Source organism: Sminthopsis crassicaudata, chromosome 5, assembly GCF_048593235.1.
Source record: "Sminthopsis crassicaudata isolate SCR6 chromosome 5, ASM4859323v1, whole genome shotgun sequence".
Taxonomy (NCBI): domain Eukaryota; kingdom Metazoa; phylum Chordata; class Mammalia; order Dasyuromorphia; family Dasyuridae; genus Sminthopsis; species Sminthopsis crassicaudata.
The window spans coordinates 283,662,302-283,686,601 of record NC_133621.1 but is presented as its reverse complement, the minus strand read 5'-3'; the positions used below and the strand labels follow the sequence as shown (position 1 = coordinate 283,686,601).

The following is a 24,300-nucleotide window of genomic DNA, read 5'->3' as shown; positions in this document are numbered from 1 at the left end:
ACCTCTGAGTGAAATATATTTCACTTTGTAGCTAAAAAGATTGAAGTCTTTGAACTGCTCATCTGACATAACAACTGTAGCTTTGAAGTCTGGGGCTGGCATTTCATGCTGATAGCAATCAGTGCACAAAATTCAGACTCATCCTAATGTCTAACTCCACCACCTGGGGAAGGGAGCAAGTAGAGCCTCCAATGCTACTTCTGCCCTCTCCTCTCACTTCTTCTCTGTCACCCACTTACCTACTTCAGACCTTTATCATTTAATGTTGAACTATGTAACAGGTCTCCACCTATAATCTCTTACCCTTCCATACCATATAACTGCCCAAAGAAATTTCCTGAAAAGTGAAAATCTTAGTAGGACATTCCCCTCAGAAGGACCCTTCTGTGAGTTCCTTCTTCCAAAGGTAAACCCTCTTCAGGTTGGCTTTTAGGTCCTTAACTAAACAGCTCCAATCTACTTTTCCAACCACACTTGACAACTTTCTCCCCTCCTTACATACTCCACATTCCAGAAATACTGATTACTCATGGTTCTTTTACTCCTATGTCTATGTGCAAATGACTCCCATCTCTGGAACACACTGGCCATCCTCTTACTAATTTTTTTAATAGCCTCCAAATTGTTTTCCATTTCTCAACTCTCTCTATATTCCATATGCTACAAAACACAGCTGCCAGTGTCCCCTTTCTTAGTGTGGCCCTAACTGTATTCACCTTCCTCTACAATCAAATATAATTCTACCTAGTCTTTGAAACCCTTACAATCTGGCCCCACCACACCCCTCTTTGGGCAGTCAATGATCCAGTCACACTGAGTTCCTTGTCTTTCCTCACACTTCATACTTCTACAATGGCTGGCTCATGTCCTAAATGCACTCCCTCATCTCCTCAAAGACTCTTTCTGTTCCTTCAAGATGTAGTTCAAACAGTAGGTCTTGACCTAGAATACATGAATTTATGTTTTTAAAAACTATTTTGATAACTATTTCAATATAATTTATTTCCCTTGTAATCCTCTTTATTTTCTATTCTACATTTTAAAATAATTTTCTGAGAACTCCACAGGCTAGACCATGAGCTAAAAGAGATCGAGTTCCTTTTCTATATGAAATCCTTCCTGAGACCTTAAACTGGTCCTCCCTCTCTCTCTAAACTACCTTCTCTTTATATATTTATTCTGTATATGTATACAGAATATATAAAATATAAGATCCCTGAAGGACAGATAATTTTATTCTTTTGTATTTATATCCCTTGTGCCCACAGTACTGGGCACATACTAGGTACTGTATAACAGCATATGGTAAGCACAGTGATTGGCACATAGTAAATGCTATATCCGTGATACACAGTGGTCAGAATGCTGGTAAAATATGTGCTATATAAATGGAATGATGTATGCGTGGTATCTGCAGATAGTAGGCACAGTAACTAGCACAGGTAGGTAATATACAAAAATGCGTCTTTCTTCCCTTCAATGCAAGCTGACTGACAAGTGATCACTCCTTTGCCATGCTTTCACAGGCACTCACAGCTTGTGCATTTGTGTGCATGTCATTTACATCAACAGGGCAGGTCTCAACATCATTTGTAATTGAGGATTTCTTTTTAGAATTTTGGCAATATCTAGAAGTCAGTGGTAGGAAGTGTATGGCCCATAGGCTGCATACACAAAATCATTTGCTAAGGCAACCACAGGTACAACAAGCTCCCACTGATTGGGTTCTATAAGTTGATAATTTTGTATGGCCTGTAAATGATGTAATAAATATCCAAATGACCTTGACAAAAAAAAAAAAAAAGTTTTCCCTTTTATCCCCCATGCTCCCCACTTTAAGCGAAGAGAGAGGTAGGATAGTTGTTGGCTCAAGGGAATAACAAAATTGAGGAAAGGCACTTTCAAAATGATTTTTTATGTATTCCAAAAATCAACAAAGTAGAAAAAGAGGAAATTAAAAATAGAAAAAAAATCAAAAGTAAATTTCTCCCCACAAAATTAAAATGTGAACAATTTTTTAAAGATTTTTAAGTAAGTTGCACATTATGTGTATGTTCTCTACTATTTAATATAATCTCTTTCAAGCCAAACATTGTGTACATCCATTAGATCACTGGTCAGTACACTATGTGGCCTAAAAAAATACTGCAGGTCAAATTTTACACTGTTAAGAATTACAAATCAGAAGAACTAGCCCGATTTATAAAACACTTAACAGCAGGCATTAGCTTCTAAGCTAATATTTACAATCTTGTATTAGATATATATAATCTGTCCAGTTGTACCTCAGTTTCCACATCTACCTTATCTCTTAAGATACTGCCTTATCTAATGCACCTAGAATAAAATTTAAAACCTCAGAGCTGGAAGGAGCCTTACAGATCATATAATCCAGCCTATTTCCTAAGTAATAAATTACTTCTATAACATTACTGACTTGAATGATTCCAGTGATAAGCATTTCCTGAAGTGGATCACAAAATCTGCCTCTCCATAAGTTTTTATTTTCTGGTGCTAGTTCTTCCCTTTATAGCCAAGTAGATTAAGATGCAACCTTCTTTTATGTGAAAATATTTTAAATTTTGAAAGGCAAAAGAAATCATGTCCTCTATCCAACCTTGCAAAGGTTTTCTTCTCTAAGATAAAATACCCTTTTAGCTGGTTCTTCAAAACAATGTAATATAAATCAACATACTATCATAAAAACTCTGAGAGTAGCAGAAGCACCCAGTCCACTATTATGGGTTATAGTCCAAAACTGTCATTTAGGTAAGCTCCTCCTAAGGACACAGAGCCAGCCACGTCAACCAGTTGCCAAATATATGTCACTCACATTAGCGCCACCATTTTTTCTTGACAGATTTCTCTTGACTTGGCTAGCTATAAGAATTGGGAAGAAGGCCTCACACTGGCTTTTATCATGTGACCCTAGTAAAGTCCTTTCATTTCTCTGAGCTGGTTTTCCTTCTCTGGAAGGTGGAGATGATCCTTGAATTATTCCTGAAACCAAAATAAGGAAAGGACTCTAGTCAAGTGAGCCATTGTGGTCTGATGATCTTGCCTCTTAGTACAAAACAGGGATGACTGGCTCTGCTACTTGTGACTTCTGTGATCTGGATCAAATCACCTCCCTTGTCTTGATCATTTTCCTCCTCTGTAAAATGAAGGAGTTGATCTAGATTGCCTCTGAGACTCCTCCGGTCATAGACCTATAATCCCAGGACTATGTCAGTAAACGCATAAAAGCATTCTATTAATATTTTGTTCCAGCAAATATAACATACCAGAAAGAAAATCATTTGAGGAACTCGTGTGTGAAAAGATAATTCCAAATGTTTCTTTGCCTCAATCGCTACACCAACCAGTCTTTTGCCATGTTTCAAAGATGTGAAAAAGGAATAAAAAAAGTTGCAGTGCAACTTCATCCACTATTTTTACCCAGAAGATTTTCTGATTACAATTAATAAAAAAGAGCTCCAAAATATGAACAAAAGACTTACCATCTCTCACAGGTGAGAAGAGGTCCCCTAAACTACTTCTCCCTCCAGAATCATCAAAGCTGGAGAGATCTGAAGTCTTCCCACATTCTGGGTCTCTAGATGGAACAACATCTGGATTTGTGTTGCGAGGCAAGCCTTAAGAAAAAAAGATAATCAATATAAAATCAAGTCTTCCATTACATGGAATTAGAAGCTAGATCTGAGTTCAAAAAGTGACCAATTTTACCTGTGTTCTGGCAATGTGGCATTTAGAAAATGGCATGGCTTCACCAAGAACATCAACACAAACATTAATACAAGGAAGCACAGAGAGTAAGGTCCCATTTCTCCAGAGGTTCTATAAAGTTGAGATTTTTAAGAGAGTGGAAGCTTACTCTTTCAAGGATCATGATTCTGTTTATCTTAACCATTTCTGATGAAAATATAATTCCCTTCTCTTGTTTGGAATATTGGATGCTATTTAACCTTTCCTTGAAAATTTGTCATCACATTATTATCCTGGACAGGAAACAAAGATAAATTGGACACTCTCATAGAAGAAAGCCTAATTTAAGGCAGGACTTTCAGTTTTGGACTTTCAGTGCCTGTCTGCTTTTTTCTATTTTATCTATCTGTAACTATGTTCCAGAAAAGTCAAAGTTGCCAAAAGACTCAGTTAATAGTAGTAGTTGACTCTAGGAAAGGAAGAGGCTTTAGTACATTCTTAGAGGAGAAACACAGAAGATGCTGAAGAATGATCACAGTTGTTCTGATGTTTCCAAGTCCTGTTGGTAGATCACTTGTTTTTTAATATTATCTGATAAGAAACTATGGAACCCAATTATTTACAAAATATGTGCCAGCCAGAGACCTCCAGGAGAACCAGGAATCAAAAGTCATGATCCACAAGCTTGGCCAAAATAAGATGCCTTAAGTAGGAATATATCAACAACCTGTCAAGCTTTCAGCAATTTGGTTTTCCTAAAACTATTAGTGACTGAACATTCAACAAACATTTTTACAAAACATCCATTTCTAGATGTAAGACAAAAATCTGTGCATAGTGGTCATAACTGTTGTAGATAGATTCCAGAATAAAAGGAGACAGCTCTTTAGAAAAGGTACATTTTAAAGAAGTTTAAAAGATATTAGAGGAATGTTTGAAGTTTGAACCACCAAAGGAAGAATTTCCAGGAGACATTTAGTAAAATTTATCCTTTTTTTAACTAACAAAAACTATGTTGTTTATCCTTTAGAATAAAAACAATTTTTGTAAAAATTTCTAAGATTGTAAGGTATTTGCACATAGATACAATATCTTATTGCTGAGTAAAGGAAAAAAATTGTGGAGAAGTGGGAGCAGGGAGAAAAACCTCAAAAAATATTAAATTGATATAAGTTTCAGTTATTCATCAAAAAGCATCAAATACAGAAGCTCCAAATTAGGACAGAACCTCAATCAACATTAGTCTATCCTATTTGAAGCATAAATTCCCCAAACATTAAGCCAAAAATGGTAATTTGGTTTCTGTTTAAATATCTACAGTAATAAGGAACTTATTACCTGCAGACAGCAACTGTCACATGGAAATATTTCTTTACTTAGCCAAAATCTATCTACTTTTGGCCCAGTAACCTCAGTTTTTCTTCCCTCAAGAGTCAAGCAGTATAAATGTGATCTTTCTTTACACAACAGCCATTCAAATATACAAAGATACCTTTAATGTTCTGTCCCTCTGCTGAAGGACTATCTTTTCTAGGATAAACATCCCAAGTACCCAACTGTTTCTTTTCATGACAGGGAGTGATCCCGCCAAATATCATTAATAGCAAAAGAATACCCATGCTAAGTAACAGTAATAACAAAATAATAAAAACAGTAGTAGTTGTTGTAGCAGCAGCATTTTACCACTTCAAGGTCTGTCACTCAATTTACATGTTATCACATTTAATCCAAATTTCTATCATGAAGCCTACTAAGGGACTTTCATGAATAAACAAAGGATTCTTATAATTCTCAAGAACTATGCATAATTTTAAGATTTACCACTTAACCTTTTTAAAGTTTACTAAAAACCCAATAATAACATAATGGTTTAGACAATAAATATTTTTCTAAAAAGTTGCATGTAAATTCACTCTCAGTATAATGAATTTGTTTAAATGGTCTATGGTCTCTGTTTCTTCACACAAGTTCTAAAATTATTCACATGACAAAGATTATTAACTAACATGATGAGAAATGTGGCCGTGAAACAGTTGTTCTCTCGTTTAGAATGTTATGGTTTGTTCCTCTGTCTGGAAAGAAGTAACTAAGGGAACTTGGTCATTTTGGCTCTGTACTTTTCAGTCTTCTGGTCACGTTGCTGAACCTTTTGGGGGGAATTAACCGTCAAAATCCTCCTCAGCCCCAAAATCCAATAAATCTTGACTCTTCACCTCCCAATTTATAAATGTAAGATTTTTCTCAGAGTTTTGGAAACATGGGTTTTCAAAGGCATTTATTAGGATAGTTTTTAATCTGGAATATAGTTATGAGGGTCAATGTCACTTGGGATCAAATAGTAAACTCTCTATTTCACCTACAGGGTAACTATTCAATGAATATCATTAAGCAATATACTTATACAGATTGAAGGGGTAGCTATATGGTGCAATGGATAGAGCACTGGGTTTAGAATCAGGAAGAAATAAATTCAAATCTGGCCTCAGACACTTACTAGCTGTTTGACCCTGGGCAAGTTACTTAGCCCTGTTTGCTTCAGTTTCCTCATCTGCAACATGATCTGGAGAAGGAAATGACACTCCAGTATCTTTGCCAAGAAAGCCTCAAATGAGGTCACAATAAGCTGGACATGACCAAAACAAATGAACAACAATTAGACTATACTTTTTTACTTCCTCAGGAGTGCTGTCATTATTAAACAATTTTTTAAAAAGCACTAATTCAACAACACTAATTTATAATTCTTAAAAATAACTATAATACATAAATTAATTTCAAGTCTTGGCAAAAATTATTTAATACTATATTGGGGGGAAAAACCCACAATTTTTTCTTAAGTGAGCTGAAATGGTATTTCATTGGATTTTTTAATGATTAGTAATTTCCCCTGTAACAATCAGGATTTATGGGGATAATACAGACATAAAGAGCCAAAATAAAATGACTACTTAGTAATTTCTAAAAGTACTCATCACCTCAAACAATGAGAAACAAGGGCTGATCATGTGAGAGCAAAAATGTGGTGAATGGGCTGAGTACTCCACTGTTACCCCACAATATCAGAGGGAAAATCCATACACATCGGATAGAGCCCTTAGACATATTTACAGGAGGAAATGAACAAAGTTTTCAGTATAAGATGAGATCCTCCTCATAGGAAGGAATGTTTAAAGGGATGAGATCACAGATTTACATGTTTTAGAGACTGAATATCTATTAATATCCAAGTCAACAAATATACCATCTATTTTACAATCATGAAGGAAAGCATATCCACAAACTATGCAACCCATGAAAGAAAATATCTTTGCTAAGCCTCTTATACTTTAAAATTAAAAAAAAAGACACATACAAATACTTCTTTACCAGAAAGTAATTACTATTCTGGAAATGGCCTTGAGCACTGAAGGCATCAATAAATACCTGTTGAATAAGTGAAAAATGGCACCTCCATATGCTCATTTCCATACCAGCATACATTTAGAGTTTTTTTTTTTCTTTTACTTAGCTCTTGGTAGTTGCTGATGTGATATATTTCTTAGTAGATACTAAAAAGGCTTCCTTCCTTTCAACAATTTAAGAATGCTGTACCACTGTATTCTATTGTAAGCAAAAGCAAACGAAATAGTTGGTCAATGCAGAATGAAGCAAAGTAAAAAGTTTATCCCAAAGATCTACCTCTATATAATTTAAAAAAAAAAAAAAACTGTCAATGATTTTCATTGGTAAAGTCATTTTAGTTTAAAATGCAGCTTTTCTTTCTTAGCATTTGGAAATGACAATCAGAAATAAAGTATAAAATAAAGAATGATTTACTTAACTTGGGAAGATTAAATCCATGTTGGGAGAGAATGTTCTATCTTATCTCTATCTCATAAATCTAAAGGCTCTTTGGTCATGCAATGACCAAAATGCAATGTTATAAAAGCCTGAGCACCAAGAATTTCTGTAACTAGCATCATTCTGTCAGTTTGTAGGTCGCCATTTTACTGTGTACACTATTTTTATTTTTAACATCTTAAAAAAAAAGAACTCTAAAACTTTTACTCTTAAAATAAATACAAAAAGAAAAATAAATTTAAACAAAAATGAAATAAAATAAAACAGTTCACAGTTTCAAGGAAAATTCTGGCTATATAAATCAGATGAAAAATACTAAAAATATTAAAATACTAAAAGAGGTTTACCTGATTTGTCTGGAACAGCCACTGATCCTTTCCCTTCAACTGTGGTCATGAGCTGAGATAAAACGGCAGTACCTGATAGAGAAGTTGGTTCTCTGGCAATTCCAGGATTTTGGACTGGTGTGCTGCTCACTTTACCCGTTCTTTTGTTCAATGTAGATTTATTTGAAGAGCCTTTATTTAAACTTGACTAAAATATAAGAAAGAATAATTTTAAAAGTTTTGATTACTGATACTCCAAACTGGGCAGTAACAACCACAAATGTCCTGAGCTTTTTTGTTTTTCTTTTTTGCTAGGGAGGTCAGAGTTCTCCCATATCAATTTTAGCATTTTTAAAAGCATCTGTACATTTTTTAAATTGCAAAGTATTTTTAAAATAGAGGTTTAAGAAGGAAGAGAGAAAATCTGAGAACTGAATGTACAAATGAAGACAGGCATCTTAAAAATAATATTTATCACACAGATATTTAAAAAAACAAGATTATCATTTAAAATTTAATATAAAATTACATTATCCAAAGCATGTTTAAAGTCTTGAACATTAAGATCAATCTTTCAAGATTATTGCCATGATTTTATTTAGCAAAACCTAAAATGATAAAAGGAAATTTCTCACCTTAGGAAGGGCAGAAGAGCACTGAAATGTTATACACTGCACAGATGTTTTGTGAGCATGGACGGTCTTTACTGGAGAATTCAACATCCTTAAGTCATATTGATATATTTTCCCACGGGAAGATCCAATTGCCAATGTGGCTCCATCAGGCATGAAGTCTACTGCAGTTAGAGGAGCCTCAGCCACTAAAGTTCTTAGTTGTCTTCATAAAGGAAAAAAGACATAGATCTGTCTACATATAAGCATATGCTAATACAGCCTTTAAATATCTCCTATATCTAGAATGTTATAAGAATCTAACTGTAAATACGGTAGTCTAAACAAAGCAGGATTTCAGAATTGGCCTAAAATATCTTCAATATGTAGCCTACGTACTTACTTATAAAGGACATTTCTGATACTATTTTCCTGTTAACTTTTATGCGTGTTTCCAAAAAGCATGTTTCTCACACATCACTGCCCAAGTTTTTGTTGGGTTGGTATGTTAAACTAGTAGCAGAAGGAATCAAATGAAGGCATCTAAACCACACCAGCACATACTGTCATCCACCTTCCCATTTGTTTTCTGCTCCCTCCCAATTCCTTTGGTCCTAGGGTTGAAGATTCTTAAGCATCATCCTTTCTCCACAACCCCATTACTACTCTACCTTATACATCCACAGCAAAGAGAGCTAGGATGCTTTCTTAAGAAGAGAGCTATTTTCTCTAGCTCTTCTTAGCTGCTCATCTCTTAGATTTGGAAGCAACTAGGAGGAGAATAGAAACAATTTTCTCCAAAGTTAAGACGTTACATAGTACTTGGGCTGAAGCAACAAACTATAACAAGTGATGCTTCTAACCTAAGGCTAGGCCAAATAGGAAGGAAGGAGGAAAAGGTCTGAAAAGACAATAGATTTATTCTAACAAACCCCATTATTTAACCAGGTTACATTAATATGAATACTGAGGAACTGAACTGAGTGAAAAAAGGGCATTATAATTTATGGACTCCCATCAAATTTGAGTAGTCAAGGACTTCTTTACAGTAAGATGGGTTATAATAATGAATATTTAGAAAGCTGTAAAAGTAATAGAAATGAACAACTTAACACTGGGGCAGGAGGTGTCAGCTGGGACATTCTCATTACTTGCAACATTATCTTTTTCCACATGCATCGTATAATCAGGAGCTCTAGTCTTTCTATAACATCCTGGTAGCTATATATGTGAAAAACCAACATTAGCCCACATTAGAACTCAGACAAGATAGTACATAATAGAGAATTTGCCAGATATTGTTCCTATTCTAACACCAACATTTTTAGTAATTAATTTTTCCTAGTGTATTAAAACAAAATCAATCCTGTTTTAAATTTTAGATCCTCTGTTGCTTTATTATGAAGGCCATCCAATTTGTGAAATAAAAATTAAATTCATATGCTTAAAATAAGAAGCAACTATATTTCAGAGAATTTCTTTTTAAACATTGTATCATTGTAATAAAAATGCTATTCCTGAAAAAACTTTCTAGCTCTTGGAATATCCTGTGTAAAAGAAGAAAAGAAAAATACTATCTTGTTTCAAACCATCTGCTTAACATCTCTGGTGCTGCTAAAAAATTTTCTAGATGTTGTGCAAACCACAAATGTACAGTCTAATTAATATGGAGTAATATTTACTCATTACTAAATTAAGAAGGTGAACCACTTACATCTTACTTGCAGTGTCATAGAGAATGATTCTTTTATCCAGGCCTATGGTTACAAGCAGCATGTCATTGACGGGAGAAAAAGATATTCCTGAGGCTGGAGCTTTGTGGCTACATTCAAAGTTATGGTATGGACTTTGATTATTTACATCCCAGAGAGTTACTACTCCATTATCAGACACACTGCCCAGGAGAGATTTCTTAAACAGGGAGTACTTCAATTGACGAATGGACTATTAAAAACAAAGCAGAAAACATTTACAGCATTTTATGAATGCAGATAAATATACACATGTATACATGCAGATATTGATTAGTAACAGGCAGACACTGGCTACCCATGAGGTGGGTACCTTACAAGCAGTATTCTAATTTCTACAACTGAACTTTCAAGCATATTTAACGATTAAGTTCCAGCCTCTGCCCTCAAGGAGCTCTTAAGCTAATGGGAGAAAAGAGAAGAATAATACTCTGATACTAATCACATAAAATGGAAGGTACTAACTGCTATAAAAGAGATATACAAGAAGAATGATAAGAATATATAAAACCACAGAATCTTGGGAGTTGGAAAAGGACTCTGAAATCACTTAATACAACCACTCTGGGATTCCCACTGCATAGTACATCGCATTCAAACGCACGGCCCTCCACTACATGGCCCCACTTTGCCTCTGTAACTTCTCAAGTTACTCTCCTCATGAACTGTATGCTCTATTCCTTCTCAACTGAGGGCCTTTTGGGATCCTTGTCACTGAAACACATTTCCTCTAGTTCTTTAACTGTTAACACCTTACCCATTCTTTAAATCCAAATATAATGTCTTTTTTCTCAATAGTATTTTATTTTTCCAAATACATGTAAACATAATTTTCATTTTTGTAAAACTTTGTGTTCCAAATTTTTCTTTTTTCCTCATCTTCCCCCCTTCCAAGCAATCTGATATAGGTTAAACATGTACTATCCTTTTAAAAATATTTCCATATTTGGACATCTTTTTTTTTTTTTTATAATATTAACAGTATTGTTTTTTGTTTGCTAGTTTGTTTTTTTATTTATAAAAATTTTTGACAGTATATATGATGAGTAATTTTTTTTTTATAACATTATCCCTTGTATTCATTTTTCCAAATTATCCCCCCCTCCCTCTACTCCCTCCCCTTGATGACAGGCAATCCCATACATTTTACATATGTTACAATATAACCTAGATATAATATATGTGTATAAATACCATTTTCCTGTTGCACATTAATTATTAGATTCCGAAGGTATAAGTAACCTGGGTAGATAGACAGTAGTGCTAACAATTTACATTCATTTCCCAGTGTTCCTTCTCTGGGTGTAGTTGTTTTGTTTCTGTCCATCATTGATCAACTGGAAGTGAGTTGGATTTTCTTTATGTTGAAGATCTCTACTTCCATCAGAATACATCCTCATACAGTATTGTTGTTGAAGTGTACAGCGATCTTCTGGTTCTATTCATATCACTCAGCATCAGTTGATGTAAGTCTCTCCAAGCCTCTCTGTATTCCTCCTGCTGGTCATTTCTTACAGAACAATAATATTCTATAACCTTCATATACCATAATTTACCCAACCATTCTCCAATTGATGGACATCCATTCATCTTCCAGTTTCTAGCCACTATGAAAAGAGCTGCCACAAACATTTTGGCACATACAAGTCCCTTTCCACTCTTTAGTATTTCTTTGGGATATAAGCCCAATAGCAGCAATGCTGGATATCAAAGGGTATGCACAGTTTGATAACTTTTTGGGCATAATGCCAAATTGCTCTCCAGAATGGCTGGATTCTTTCACAACTCCACCAACAATGTATCAGTGTCCCAGTTTCCCACATCCCCTCCAACATTCATCATTATTTGTTCCTATCATCTTAGCCAATCTGACAGGTGTGTAGTGGTATCTCAGAGTTGTCTTAATTTGCATTTCTCTGATCAGTAGTGATTTGGAACACACTTTCATATGAGTAGATTCAATTTCATCATTTGAGAATTGTCTGTTCATATCCTTTGACCATTTATCAATTGGAGAATGGTTTGATTTCTTATAAATTAGGGTCAGTTCTCTATATATTTTGGAAATGAGACCTTTATCAGAACCTTTAACTGTAAAAATATTTTCCCAATATGTTACTTCCCTTCTAATCTTATTTGCATTAGTATTGTTTGTACAGAAACTTTTTAGTTTGATGTAATCGAAATCTTCTATTTTGTGATCAATAATGATCTCTAGTTCTCCTCTGGTCATAAATTCCTTCCTCCTCCACAGGTCTGAGAGGTAGACCATTTTCTGTTCCTCTAATCTATTTATGATCTCATTCTTTATGCCCAAATCATGGACCCATTTTGATCTTATCTTGGTATATGGTGTTAAGTGTGGATCCATATCTAATTTCTGCCATACTAATTTCCAGTTTTCCCAACAGTTTTTTTCAAATAACGAATCTGTAGCCCTAATGGTGGTATCTTTGGGTTTGTCAAAGACTAGATTGCTATAGATGTACCCTTTTTTGTCCTTTGTACCTAATCTGTTCCACTGATCGACTGGTCTATTTCTTAGCCAATAACAAATGGTTTTGGTGACTGCTGCTATATAATATAGCTTTAGATCAGGAACACCTAGACCACCCTCATCTGACTTTTTTTTTCATTAGTTCCCTTGCAATTCTCGACCTTTTATTCTTCCATATGAATTTTTTTGTTATTTTTTCTAGGTCATTAAAATAGTTCCTTGGGAGTCTGATTGGTATAGCACTAAATAAATAGATTAGTTTGGGGAATATAATAAAGATGACAATACTCCCCAAACTAATCTATTTATTTAGTGCTATACCAATTGGACATCTTTCAATAGCTCAAATTGTAAGGCAGGGAACTCCTCCACAAAGCTTTCCTTTTCCTCAGATCAATAATGAGCACTCTCCCCTCAGAGTTCAGAAAGCATGTTCTTCAAACTTTACTGTGGAACAAGACAGGGAAACAGTATGGGATAAAAGCACACAGAGAGCTACATTTGGAATCAGATTGGGTTCAAATTCTTCTGTTATCATTTATTAGCCCTGTGATTAGTGACAAATCACTCCATTTCTTTAAGCCTCAGAATTCTTACCTATAAAATGAAGATACTCATACTGTATTACAGCTGCTCATTCCACCTAAGCTCCTGAGTTTCACTCACTTACTGCTGTCTTGTGCTATGGGCCCTGTACTTTAATAGAGACTTAACAAAATCACAAGGTTCTGCTTGAATATCTCCTGAAATGGAGATCTCATTATCAAACACGTTATGTGATGCCATTTTTAACACAGACTGTGAGGTAGTGAACTCAAAGTCTGCCTGCCTCTAACTTCTGCCCTATTCATACCTTTGGGGGCCAGGCAAAATAAAACTCAAATGAGTGAATGTCATGATTGCCATCCTCACCCTGCCCCAGCCTCTCCTCTTTTCCACAACAAAGCTCTTTGGATCCTTCTGCAGGCCCTCACCAGCCTGGACAAGCTCCTGCTTAACCAGCTCTTGTACAAAAGGTAACAGCTGGAACTGAAGCCAGCTCCCCAGATGGTCCAAACAGTATGCTGGCAGGCACAACTCAGATACAACCTCAGGCATCTGCCTTTATGGATGCTGTGATGTCACTGTTACTCACAAGGGACTTGCAGTTTTAAAAAGAAAAAAAAAAAGGGTCTTTCTTTGGAGCTGCTGCTGTCTAGCCACATGAGTCCTTCCATTGTACAATGGATTTTTCCTTCATCTTGAGTGCATCATTTTAATAACACTACTAAACTATTAAAGCCTCTCATTAGGTATAGAGCACTATTAAAGCCTGCTGAGATCTTTTCAGATTCTAATCCCATCATCTACCACCATCAAGTCCTCCCAGCTTCCCAACACCCACAAATAAATTAAACATGTCCAAACAAACAGAACAAAATGTAGGACCTAGGACCAAAGGCAGCACCCAACTGTGAGGCAAACTGCCCCCTGGTGGCAAGGGTGTATTGTCAAAGTCAGGAGAAAGTAGGGTCAAAAACCTATCTCTGGCTTTGGGTCAGTCAATTAACTTCACTAGTCTCAGTTTCTTTCTCTGTAAAAACAAGAATCCTAATACTTGCTGCAATTACTTCACATGGCTTTAGCAAGGTTTAACTAGGATAATATATGTCAAAGACTTTGCAAATATTTAAATGTCAGATAAATGTCAGCTCTTATTATCACTCCAGATTTTATCAAAGATATCTAATTTTACTACCCTCTAGTCTATATACCTCCATCTTGTCCACAAGGATATCATAAAGATAAATACTTTTAAAAATTTATTTATTAACCACTTATTAATGTCTATTAAAAGCAAAACACTGCTAAATATTGGAGGAAACAGAAAGAGAAATGAAATACAGTCCCTGTACTCATGGAGTCTAAAAACCTCATAGTAACATGTGAAATTTATGCCAACTCCGTGATGAATGATGGCTCAGTGTAATCACCCAATTCCTATTCAATGCTAACAAACCAGCCCTTTAATAATCCTCTAAGAATTTTGCCAGATTCCCAGCCTATAGAGTTAATCCTTTCTGACAATTTAGGGAACTTAAAAGTTCTATGGCAGTGTTCCTGTTCTTCATAATTCTCCACAGGTTGTCAACTAAGGCTCAATAATCACATTGGCAAGTTTTAGTCCACCAGGATAGAATTACCTGGGTCAGCTAAACTGACTGTTCGGACCATTGAGGTCCTCTTGTATTAACTCATTTGTATCTGGTTTCAGCTGCCTCTAACCCATTTTTGCTCTATCCTTTTTAAATCTAAACATCATTTTTCTTGATATAGAAAACAGAAACAAGGCAAGAGTTCAATAGTTTGGCTTTCCCTTTCATTCACTAAAATGTTCACACATATTCCAGTGAACAATCAAGTTGCAACTCCTTATCCCTTTTTAAAAAATCTTCCTCTTTCAGGCCTCTATAACACAGGTAAGGAAATACTATTGGTTATCCTGAGATATATGAAAGGCTTAGGTCCAATGGGATTTAACCTTCCTAATGTCCCCTGCCTACCTGATCTAGATTCCAAAATTAGATTTGTCTTTTTAAAACTTGAGTACAGATAGTTTATTGCACAAGCCCCAGAGGTTATACGTTGACCTTTTCCTCTTCATTAGGATCACATATAATCATACTGTAAATATACTGCTGTATTCCAGTACTCTTTTTCACAGTTTTTCTTTTAGTCTCCAGCTATGAGATCACACTCAAACTTTTTTTCAAAATTTTGAAATCTCTTTTCTAAATTTTAAGTACAGGCAACAAGATTCATTCAACAATTATGACATACATGCACTCACATATGCAAAAATATTTGTAGTCCAAATGTCCAATTCCACTGAATAGTCCTTCTTTTGTTTGTTTTTTTTCCTATCAAAAATGATACAGCCTCTATTTATCAAAGTTCTTGTCATTCCTACAATTCCAACCATTTCTCTATTTGATTAGAATTAAATCCAAAAGTAATTTTGCTCCTTAGTTCTTCTATTTTTCAAAAGCTGAATGAATTACCAAGAGAAGCAGTTTTCTATTACTATGTGCTATACTGTCTAGACTTTACTATTAAACAGTGTTACTTCCTATTATACTTGGAGAAAAAGAGTCTAATACATCCTTTTAAAGACTTGACAAGATAGGTATTGTGACTTTGAATGAGGTTATTTAATGAAATAAGTTTCATATATTTAAAGAGTAACCCATAGAGTATTTCAACTATTTCTCATGTTTGCTTTCAAAAAGTATCAGAATTAATTGATTTCAGTTTTACTTTTACTTTCTCTCTTCCCTTTTCTCCCAGCCAGAGATATAAACATGATCTAAACGAACTAAAAAATAGATACCAAAGGGAGACAGACAAGAGAAAGAGAATAAAACAAATGGACCCATCAAAATAAGATCAGATTTGTCTTACCAGATATGTGACACCCTGTTAAAGAAACGTTACATTATTGATAACCTAATAACATAGTCCTAAAGAAAATTTTCATTATTATAAATATAACTCCAGATATCAACTATCAGATAAATATGAATTTCCTCATTCTTGTCCCATGTAGCACCAGAAGTCACAATGGTTTCAAGCAGAAATGAACTGAGATTCATGTTACCAAACTCCTCACCCCATTTCCCTATCGTTCTGGTTCCTATGTACTCTTAGATGGAGAGAAGACTACAAAGCACTAATTTCACAGTGACAAGAATATTTGATTCAGGGTCAGAAAGCCTAAGTAACTTGTTATCTGCAAGACCCTAAGTAAATCATTTAACCTCCACCAGCCATACTTCATTCAAACACTTAAAAAAAAAAAAAAATACAGAGAGAAAACTAGATTAGTTCAGGAATCTTAATCTTTTAATATATATTGATAATAAAATTCTAATCTATAATTCATCCCTATTATAATCTTACATAATTTGTTAAGCATTTAAAACTATTACTCCAAAAGGAGATTACAGGCTTTAGCAGGTTGCCAAATGGGTCCATAAAAAACAAAAAAGGGTTAAAAAACCCCTGACTAGATAATTCCCAGGATCTAAATCCTATGATTCTTTGATTCTAAGGACAGACAATGGTGGAAGAATAAGATTCTTAGGCAAGACTATGTCTTTCACCTTCATTTTAAGCATAACCTGAAAAGTTTTCTCTGATTTATCTGAATCAGCATTGATCTCTCCTCTTAGGTACAATTCCTTATCATCTAAGGATTCAGTTTATGTCACATTCATATAATTTTCAAATCATTTTTAATTTGGTTTTTGGTGTGGGTGGGTATGTATTTTATTTCACTAACTAATCTAGATCTTTTGGGGAAAGAAATCATGATTTTATCATTATTGTCTCCCTCTGTCAATGCACAATATAGTGCTCTGCACACTAAAATCACTAACACATCACTAACAATCAAAATAACGAGCTAGAAAACCCATACAAATTCTTAAAAAGGGCTAAAAAACTTGTCACCAGGCAGCATTATCACATCACCATATGCTCCTTTTACCTCTTAGACAAATCAATACTCTGGCCACAGAGGAAATGCAAAAGGCTGTTCTCAGTGAAATGAAGGCTGAAAGAACAATGCTGAACATACCAAACTATAAACTGTATAATAACATTTCACTGAAAACTACTCAGAAAGAAAGTACAACTAAATAAATGGGTCTTCATATAAATGTTATGGAACTCCAGACAAGGAAAAATAGATGCACACTATTACAAGTATACTTACAATCCTATTAAATACATATGGATGAGGATTTTAGGAAAATTCTTGTGAAAACCATTGCTCTAGATATAAAATCTTTTAGCAAATCAAAATGCGTAATTTTCTTAGGAAACAAGCTTTAAAAAAATATATTAAGCAAATTGGAGCCAAAGTGGTTTAAAACATTTTATGTGTTGTTAACAATTATACCCATTTAAGTCAGTCTATTACAGGATAAGTATATGTTCTAATAATCACTTAAGTTGTATTTTCAAATGTCAAAATTTTTTTCAAAAAAATGAAATATAATTTGCAAAGAGTTTTCTACATATAGCAACATCTTAAAAGTCTTAATGATACTTAAAATGATCATACTAAAACTATTACATTTAAAGTCTATTTTGAATATAAAGGGTCAAATATAATAAAATGTTTAATTTCCAAACTCCATTTCAAGAAATAGATTTCAAGGTTGACTAATCATTAATCTATATGCCCAACTAGTTACAGAAAATTGAAATCCAAGTTGTCAGCCATGGCATTTTTGCAAATACTGCAAGACTTTTTCCTTTAGAAACATATTTGCAATCTATAGAAAGCTCAATACACTTAGAATACCTCAAGTTCAAAGTAAATACCTCAAGTTGAAAGTAAATTTCTTAATATATGCAGATCTATTTCCAACAGAAAATTGAGTTTCTTTGATATTAATCCATAGTATTGTCAATTTCACTTAAAAAAAAAAGACTAATTTCCTAATTTTCACAGGCTTCAGATTCTTGGTTTTTTAAAAGAGTCCATGGAATTAATAATATAAACTATGTTAATGTACTTGTTGAATATACCATTCTAAGTAAAAGTAATCAACATAAAAGGAGCAATAAAACCAAGTGTTTTTCAATTCTTAAGTATTTATCTTAATAGAAAGAAACTGAATTGGTCTTCATGGCTGTATATGAAATATTATTTTTAAGAAATGAGTGCTGTTATCATAGTTCCCTGTCTCCCCCAACCCCCTACTCTGAAGCTGGGTACTGACAGCAGCCCAGTGATGCCATATGGCTCTGAATCATGGAACACAAGGTCCTGAATAATTAACATGACAAATAACTCAAAAGATAATGGAAAAGACAGATGGTGGATATAACTGCTTACAGTTAGCAGGCTTAGCATGCTACCAACAATGCCTTGCATGAAGGAAATGACATAAAAGGCATTATGGAGGATATGTATAACTGGGAAAGGAGATGAGATGGTTGTGTTAGCAGGAAAGAGTCAACAGTTAGAGAAGTCTGACGGGTGCACTGGAACCCTAAGAACAAGAAGGAAGCTTTCAATGTGTCCAACAGTTAGTTTCCCTAGGGGAGGAATCACACAAGATGAGAGAGAGATTGCAATCCGTATCATTGAAGGAAGCATTTTTACCAAAGAAATCATTAATCTATCAAAATACGGAGGATAATGCCAAGATAAACTTCCATCTCACTTCAGGGGGAGAAAGTTCCCCTCAGAAATAAAGAAGGGAAGAAACTGAGGTCATGAAGACATAAATCTATAGGCATAATCTGCCTATGACTTCTCATTTGGGAGTGAGACGAATGCCTCCTCACCTACACATAGGAAATAACACTAGACTCAGTTACATTTTCTGGGTAATATCAGTTAGTCTGAAGAATAGTCCTGGGGGTGGGGAAGAAGGAAAGAAAATAAAACTGAGAAATTATTTTTAAGTATATATAAATAGGAAGGAAAAACTAGTTTGAAAGTCAAAGTCCAGTCAACTCTCTATAAAGCAGATTATATGGTTATAGAAGCCAATTTTTATATTCACTGAATGCTAAGAAAAAAAACCTAAATGTTTTAAAATTTACTGGGAAAACAAAAATAGCTTAAAAGCAACTTTAACTGATTGGTATCATTATTATAACGAACCGGATATACCTAAAAATGCTAATGCTGCCCTGCAGCACAACCTTTCAGACTTCTCATGTGTATAACTATGTCAAAGATCACACAGCCCCAAAAGTTTGTCCAAATACAAGTGATGGAAGAGAAATCTCTTGAGTTCTGACTTTTTTTGACCTTAGGCAAGAAACAAGCTCTCAGCATTATAATCTCCTCATCTACAAGCTGAGGAGGATAGGAACTGGGCTCTAACAGTTCTATGGTAAAGAAAAGGGAAGTCAATGACCCTACAGATGTCTAAAAATTATAAGGGCAATAGTCATTCAGTTATCTAAAAATGTGAAGGAGCTCATGTGGCTTTCTTTATGTAAAATACCCAATTTAAAAATACTTTTAAGGGGAGCTGGTATGTGAGGGAAATGATTATTAATAACCAATGACTTGGGTAGGTCCAGAATTTCCTCCTTTTTCTAAAGTCCTCACTTCAAAACTCAGTCTAAGAAGGTTGAATTAACTTTCTCTTCAAAGTAGTCAGGCCCCAGGAACCTTACAAAAAGAATCTAATCTAAGGAGGGGAAACCCATTGTGCTCCATACAGATTTCCGGGGGGAGGAGTTGGAGATACAAATACTTTGAATAGATTGCCAAGGCTATACAATTCAGAAGTAAAGGACATAATCAGAGCTTATTACAAGTTCAGCCTTTTATTGTAATAATATTCATTCTCTCTTATTACTTGTTAACCAATCAGAATGGATTGCCACCCTCTGTAATAACCCATTTTTCAAAGCTAGGAGCCCTCCACCATGGGGTTCTTTAGCATGTGAGAATGCCATTGATTCTTTTATCAAAATGCTGACATTATTAATAAAATTACTAATTACCCAGAAATTATATGTCTCAAACTTTGTAAAATTCACATGTGTAAGACTTTGGAAAGCGTGGCAGAATAAGTAATCACTTTATCCTTATATTTTCCCACAATTAGTAAGGCAAGATAGCAAGGAGAAGAAAAACTGAATCCTTGGCAGCTAAGAATTACAAGACATAGGAGTTATAGGCCCTTGATTTGCTATTTACTACCTTTGCCTCTGTGCCCCTGAATTAAGAGTAGATGTGAGTCACATCTACTTTTTTTTTTGTTTTTTTGTTTGTTTGTTTGTTTTTGTTTGTTTTTTGTTTTGTTTTGTTTTTTTCCAAATTCTTAGGGCACATGTTAAAAAGTTCTACTTATATCAACAATACCTGTCAAATATTTTGGACTTACAAGTAATTCAACTCCTCTTTGGGTGACGTTTCTTGCCTCATTGGTCACCAAAAACAAAGTCAAGTCCCAACTATCCATAGGAATAAGGATAACAGCTTACTTTCGTTGTACTCTGCTAGATTGGTAAACTCATCTATTTCTCTTTGCATTATTTTTGTCCAAAGCATATAGGTCTTTCTCTAGGTCAAGAGTTCTAAACTTTTTGTATGTCAGAGACCCCTCTGACAATTTGTTGAAGCAGATCTCTTTAGAAAATAATGTGGATTTTCTAAAAAATCCACAATATGAAACACAAGATCACAAAGGAAATTAATTATAGCAAAATAGTGATATCAAAATATTGGGGGAAAAAAACCCCTAAGTTCAAGGACTCCAAATTAAGAATCCCAGCTCTAGGTTTTTTAAAATTTCCTAAGTACTAATACTGAATTTAGGAAAACCTTCATTCTACAAAAACAACATAAATTAAAAAGTGACATAAAAATTTATTCTGGATACTAAATTTAAATTCTTCTCATATATTTGACAATTGTCTTTTTCTTTGCTTCATTTTACAAATGAACAAACATCAAAAGAAAAGGAAAAGCCCTCAATGATAGAGAAACCAAATAATCAATTCTCAAATATTTGAAAACTAACAACTATGATTTCCAATTAGGAATTTAACTAATAATTTGTTCTATTTTGACAAAGAACTATTTGATATGCCTTAATTAAGTGTGAGACAGGCTCTAAATAAGAAAATTTTTAATAAGAAAAAAGTTTTGATATCTATAATAAAAGTGAGGAACAGTTAGTATAGCATTTCTCATATGAAAGACATTAAATCTATTAAATGCTATGGTAAGTACAGGTTTCTCATGTCCACATCCACTATTTACATGATTATACTGCAAATGGCACACTGGGGTAATAGCAATTAAATGCATACCCCTCACATGAGTCATTCACTAAATGGCTTTTGAAGAATTAAACGGCTACTGAGGTCATTCTTTATATTAAGAAAATCCAAAGGTAATGTTAGAGAGCTAAAAGAAATAAGGCAGTATTGAAAGCTGACAACTTTCCAGACAGCATTTAAAAGCAATTTCAAATCACTTCTAAATTTTAGAAATTTCTCAGGAACATTTTATTAAATGCTTAGAGACTCGGGTTTTCCATTAATCAACTTACAGTTAAATTAGAAGTATAATGCATAAGTAAGCCTAAAATTACAAGGAATACCATTTAGAGTAAAACTGTTACATATGTGAATAAATTATACATACATCCACGTATGTACATATGAGAGTATCTAATACATACACATAGATATGTACACATATATATTAAAACAAACTTAGTCGATGTAAATTTACAGAAAAAGAACAGCAAAGAGGAAGAAAAAGAAATGAAAAATATTCAAGATATGGCTTTGCAAGAAATACATATTTTAGGATTATTTTTTCCTTCTTAAGAATCTTAGCTTCATTTTCTCACCATGTCAGGAACAAAATGAGAAGATTGCATATGTCTTGACGCCTACCTCCCCACACAGGACCAACTGGAGAACAAGCAAAAAGCTTATAGGATGAGGGGGCATGAATGCACTACAATTTGTTGTTGGGGATAGATCACTGATCTATCAAAGTAATGAAGATAAGAAACACCAATAAAGCAAAACTATAGATGTGTTTATATTTATTTTTTAAGAATCGGGCTAATTTCTTTTCTATGCACAAGAAAAATCAGATCAACAAGGAAAGAAAATGAGAAAAAAAAAAAAAAAGCAAGCAAACAATAATAAAAAAAAAAAAAAAAGGTGAAAATACCATATTGTGATCCACATTCTGTCCCCATGGTTCTCTTTTTGGGTGCAGATGGCTCTCTCTATCACAAATCTATTGGAATTGGCCTGAATCATCTCATTGTTGAAAAATCTCCTTGTTGAAAAGAGCCATGTACATCAGAATTGATCATCATCACATAATCTTCTTGTTACTGTGTGCAGTGTTCTCTTGGTTCTAGTCACTCACTCAGCATCAGTTCATGTAAGTACGTCTCTCTAAGCCTTTCTGAAATCATTCTGCTGATTATTTCTTATAGAACAATATTCCATAACATTCATATACCATAACTTATTCAGCTAGTCCCCAGCTGATGGGCATCCACTCACTTTCTAATTCCTTGCCATTACAAAAAGGGCTGCTACAAACATTTTTGTATATGTGGGTCCTTTTCTCTATTTTATGATCCTTTTGGGATATAGGCCCAGTAGAGACACTGCTGGATCAAAGGGCATACACAATTTGATAGCCCTTTAGGCAGAGTTCCATATTTGAGCTAATATTTAATACACATATAATTAGGCTAGGAACCTAACCCAATTTCCAAGTGAAGTTTTTCAATATCATTTCCTAGTCTGTTTTAAAGGAAAATAACTAAACAATATATAGATGATCATAAGATATATAAAGGAAAATGTTGATTACAAAAAAGTGAAAAGCTTTTGTATCCATAAAATTAATGAAGTTAAAAAAATTAGAAGGGAAACAGCTAGGTAAGAAAACTTTCACAACAAATTTCTCAGGGAAAGATTTAATATCTTATATAAGGAACTCCCTAAATATCTAAAAATCAGTAAATAAGGAATATGAATAGGTAGTTTTCAAAAGAAGAAATGCAAGCTATCAAAAACATATGGAAAATATTCCTAATCACTAATAAAAAGAGAAATACACATTAAAAAACACAGAGGTTATAACCCCATACCAATCAGATTGGCAAAAATGATAAAAAAGAAAAAAGACATCTGTTGAATGACCTATAGCAGAGCAGATACGCTGCGGAGAAAGTTGTGAATTGATCCAACCAGTTTGGAAAGTCTTTGGAATATTCACTATACTTTTAGTATCCTCTGACCTAATTATTCCACTACTAAGCATATGTACCCAAAAGATCCAAGATGGAGGAAAGGGAGGTACTACATGTACAAAAATATTTATAGCACTTCTTTTTGTTGAAACAAAGAGCTGGAAAATAAAGTAGATACTCATCAACTGAGGCATGGCTGTACAAAATGAATATAAACATAAGGGAACATTACTGTGCCTTAATAAATGATAAAGGACCTTTTGTGGTGTTATTTTGTTTGCATGGGGTTTTTTCCCTCTCTTTTTTTCCCTATGCATATGATTTCTTTTCTTTCTTTCTTTTTTTTTTTTTTTTTTTTTTTTTTGCTCAGCATGACAAATACGGAAATATGTTTAGAAGAATTGCACATGTTTAACTTATATTGGATTGCTTGCTGTCTTGGGGAAAGGGCAGAGAGAGAAAAATTTGAACACAAAGTTCTGCAAGGCTCAGTGTTGAAAACTATTCTTGCATGCATTTGAAAAAATAAAATACCATTAAAAATAAAAATAAATGATAAAGGAGAATGAATTAAGAAGAACTGGGGAAGAGCTGCATGAACTAATGTAAAATGAGCAGAACCAGAAGAACCAACTATACGACAATAATGATGTAAAGGAAAACTACTATGAAGAACTCTTCATAAATAATCAACAAAATAGCTAATCATGATTCCAGAAGTCTGGTAATGAATCACAATGCACATTTCTTATCAAAGATGTGATAAAAGAATATTGATATAAAATGAGACAATTTCAGGGTAGGCCAATGTGG

The 24,300-nt window shown here is 34.1% G+C and overlaps 1 protein-coding gene across 4 annotated transcripts in view; it reads right to left on the bottom strand.

Annotated features, from left to right (window-relative positions):
- Window positions 1–24,300, bottom strand: part of NEDD1 (NEDD1 gamma-tubulin ring complex targeting factor) — a 64,030-nt gene that overhangs the window by 16,572 nt on the left and 23,158 nt on the right. For all 4 annotated transcript variants that reach the window (XM_074271326.1, XM_074271325.1, XM_074271322.1 and 1 more), the window contains 4 exons: window positions 10,197–10,426; window positions 8,507–8,708; window positions 7,893–8,079; window positions 3,501–3,635 (listed from right to left, as the gene is read on the bottom strand). In XM_074271326.1, the coding sequence (XP_074127427.1) occupies window positions 3,501–3,635; window positions 7,893–8,079; window positions 8,507–8,708; window positions 10,197–10,426 (754 nt within the window). The remainder of the gene's footprint in view (window positions 1–3,500; window positions 3,636–7,892; window positions 8,080–8,506; window positions 8,709–10,196; window positions 10,427–24,300) is intronic.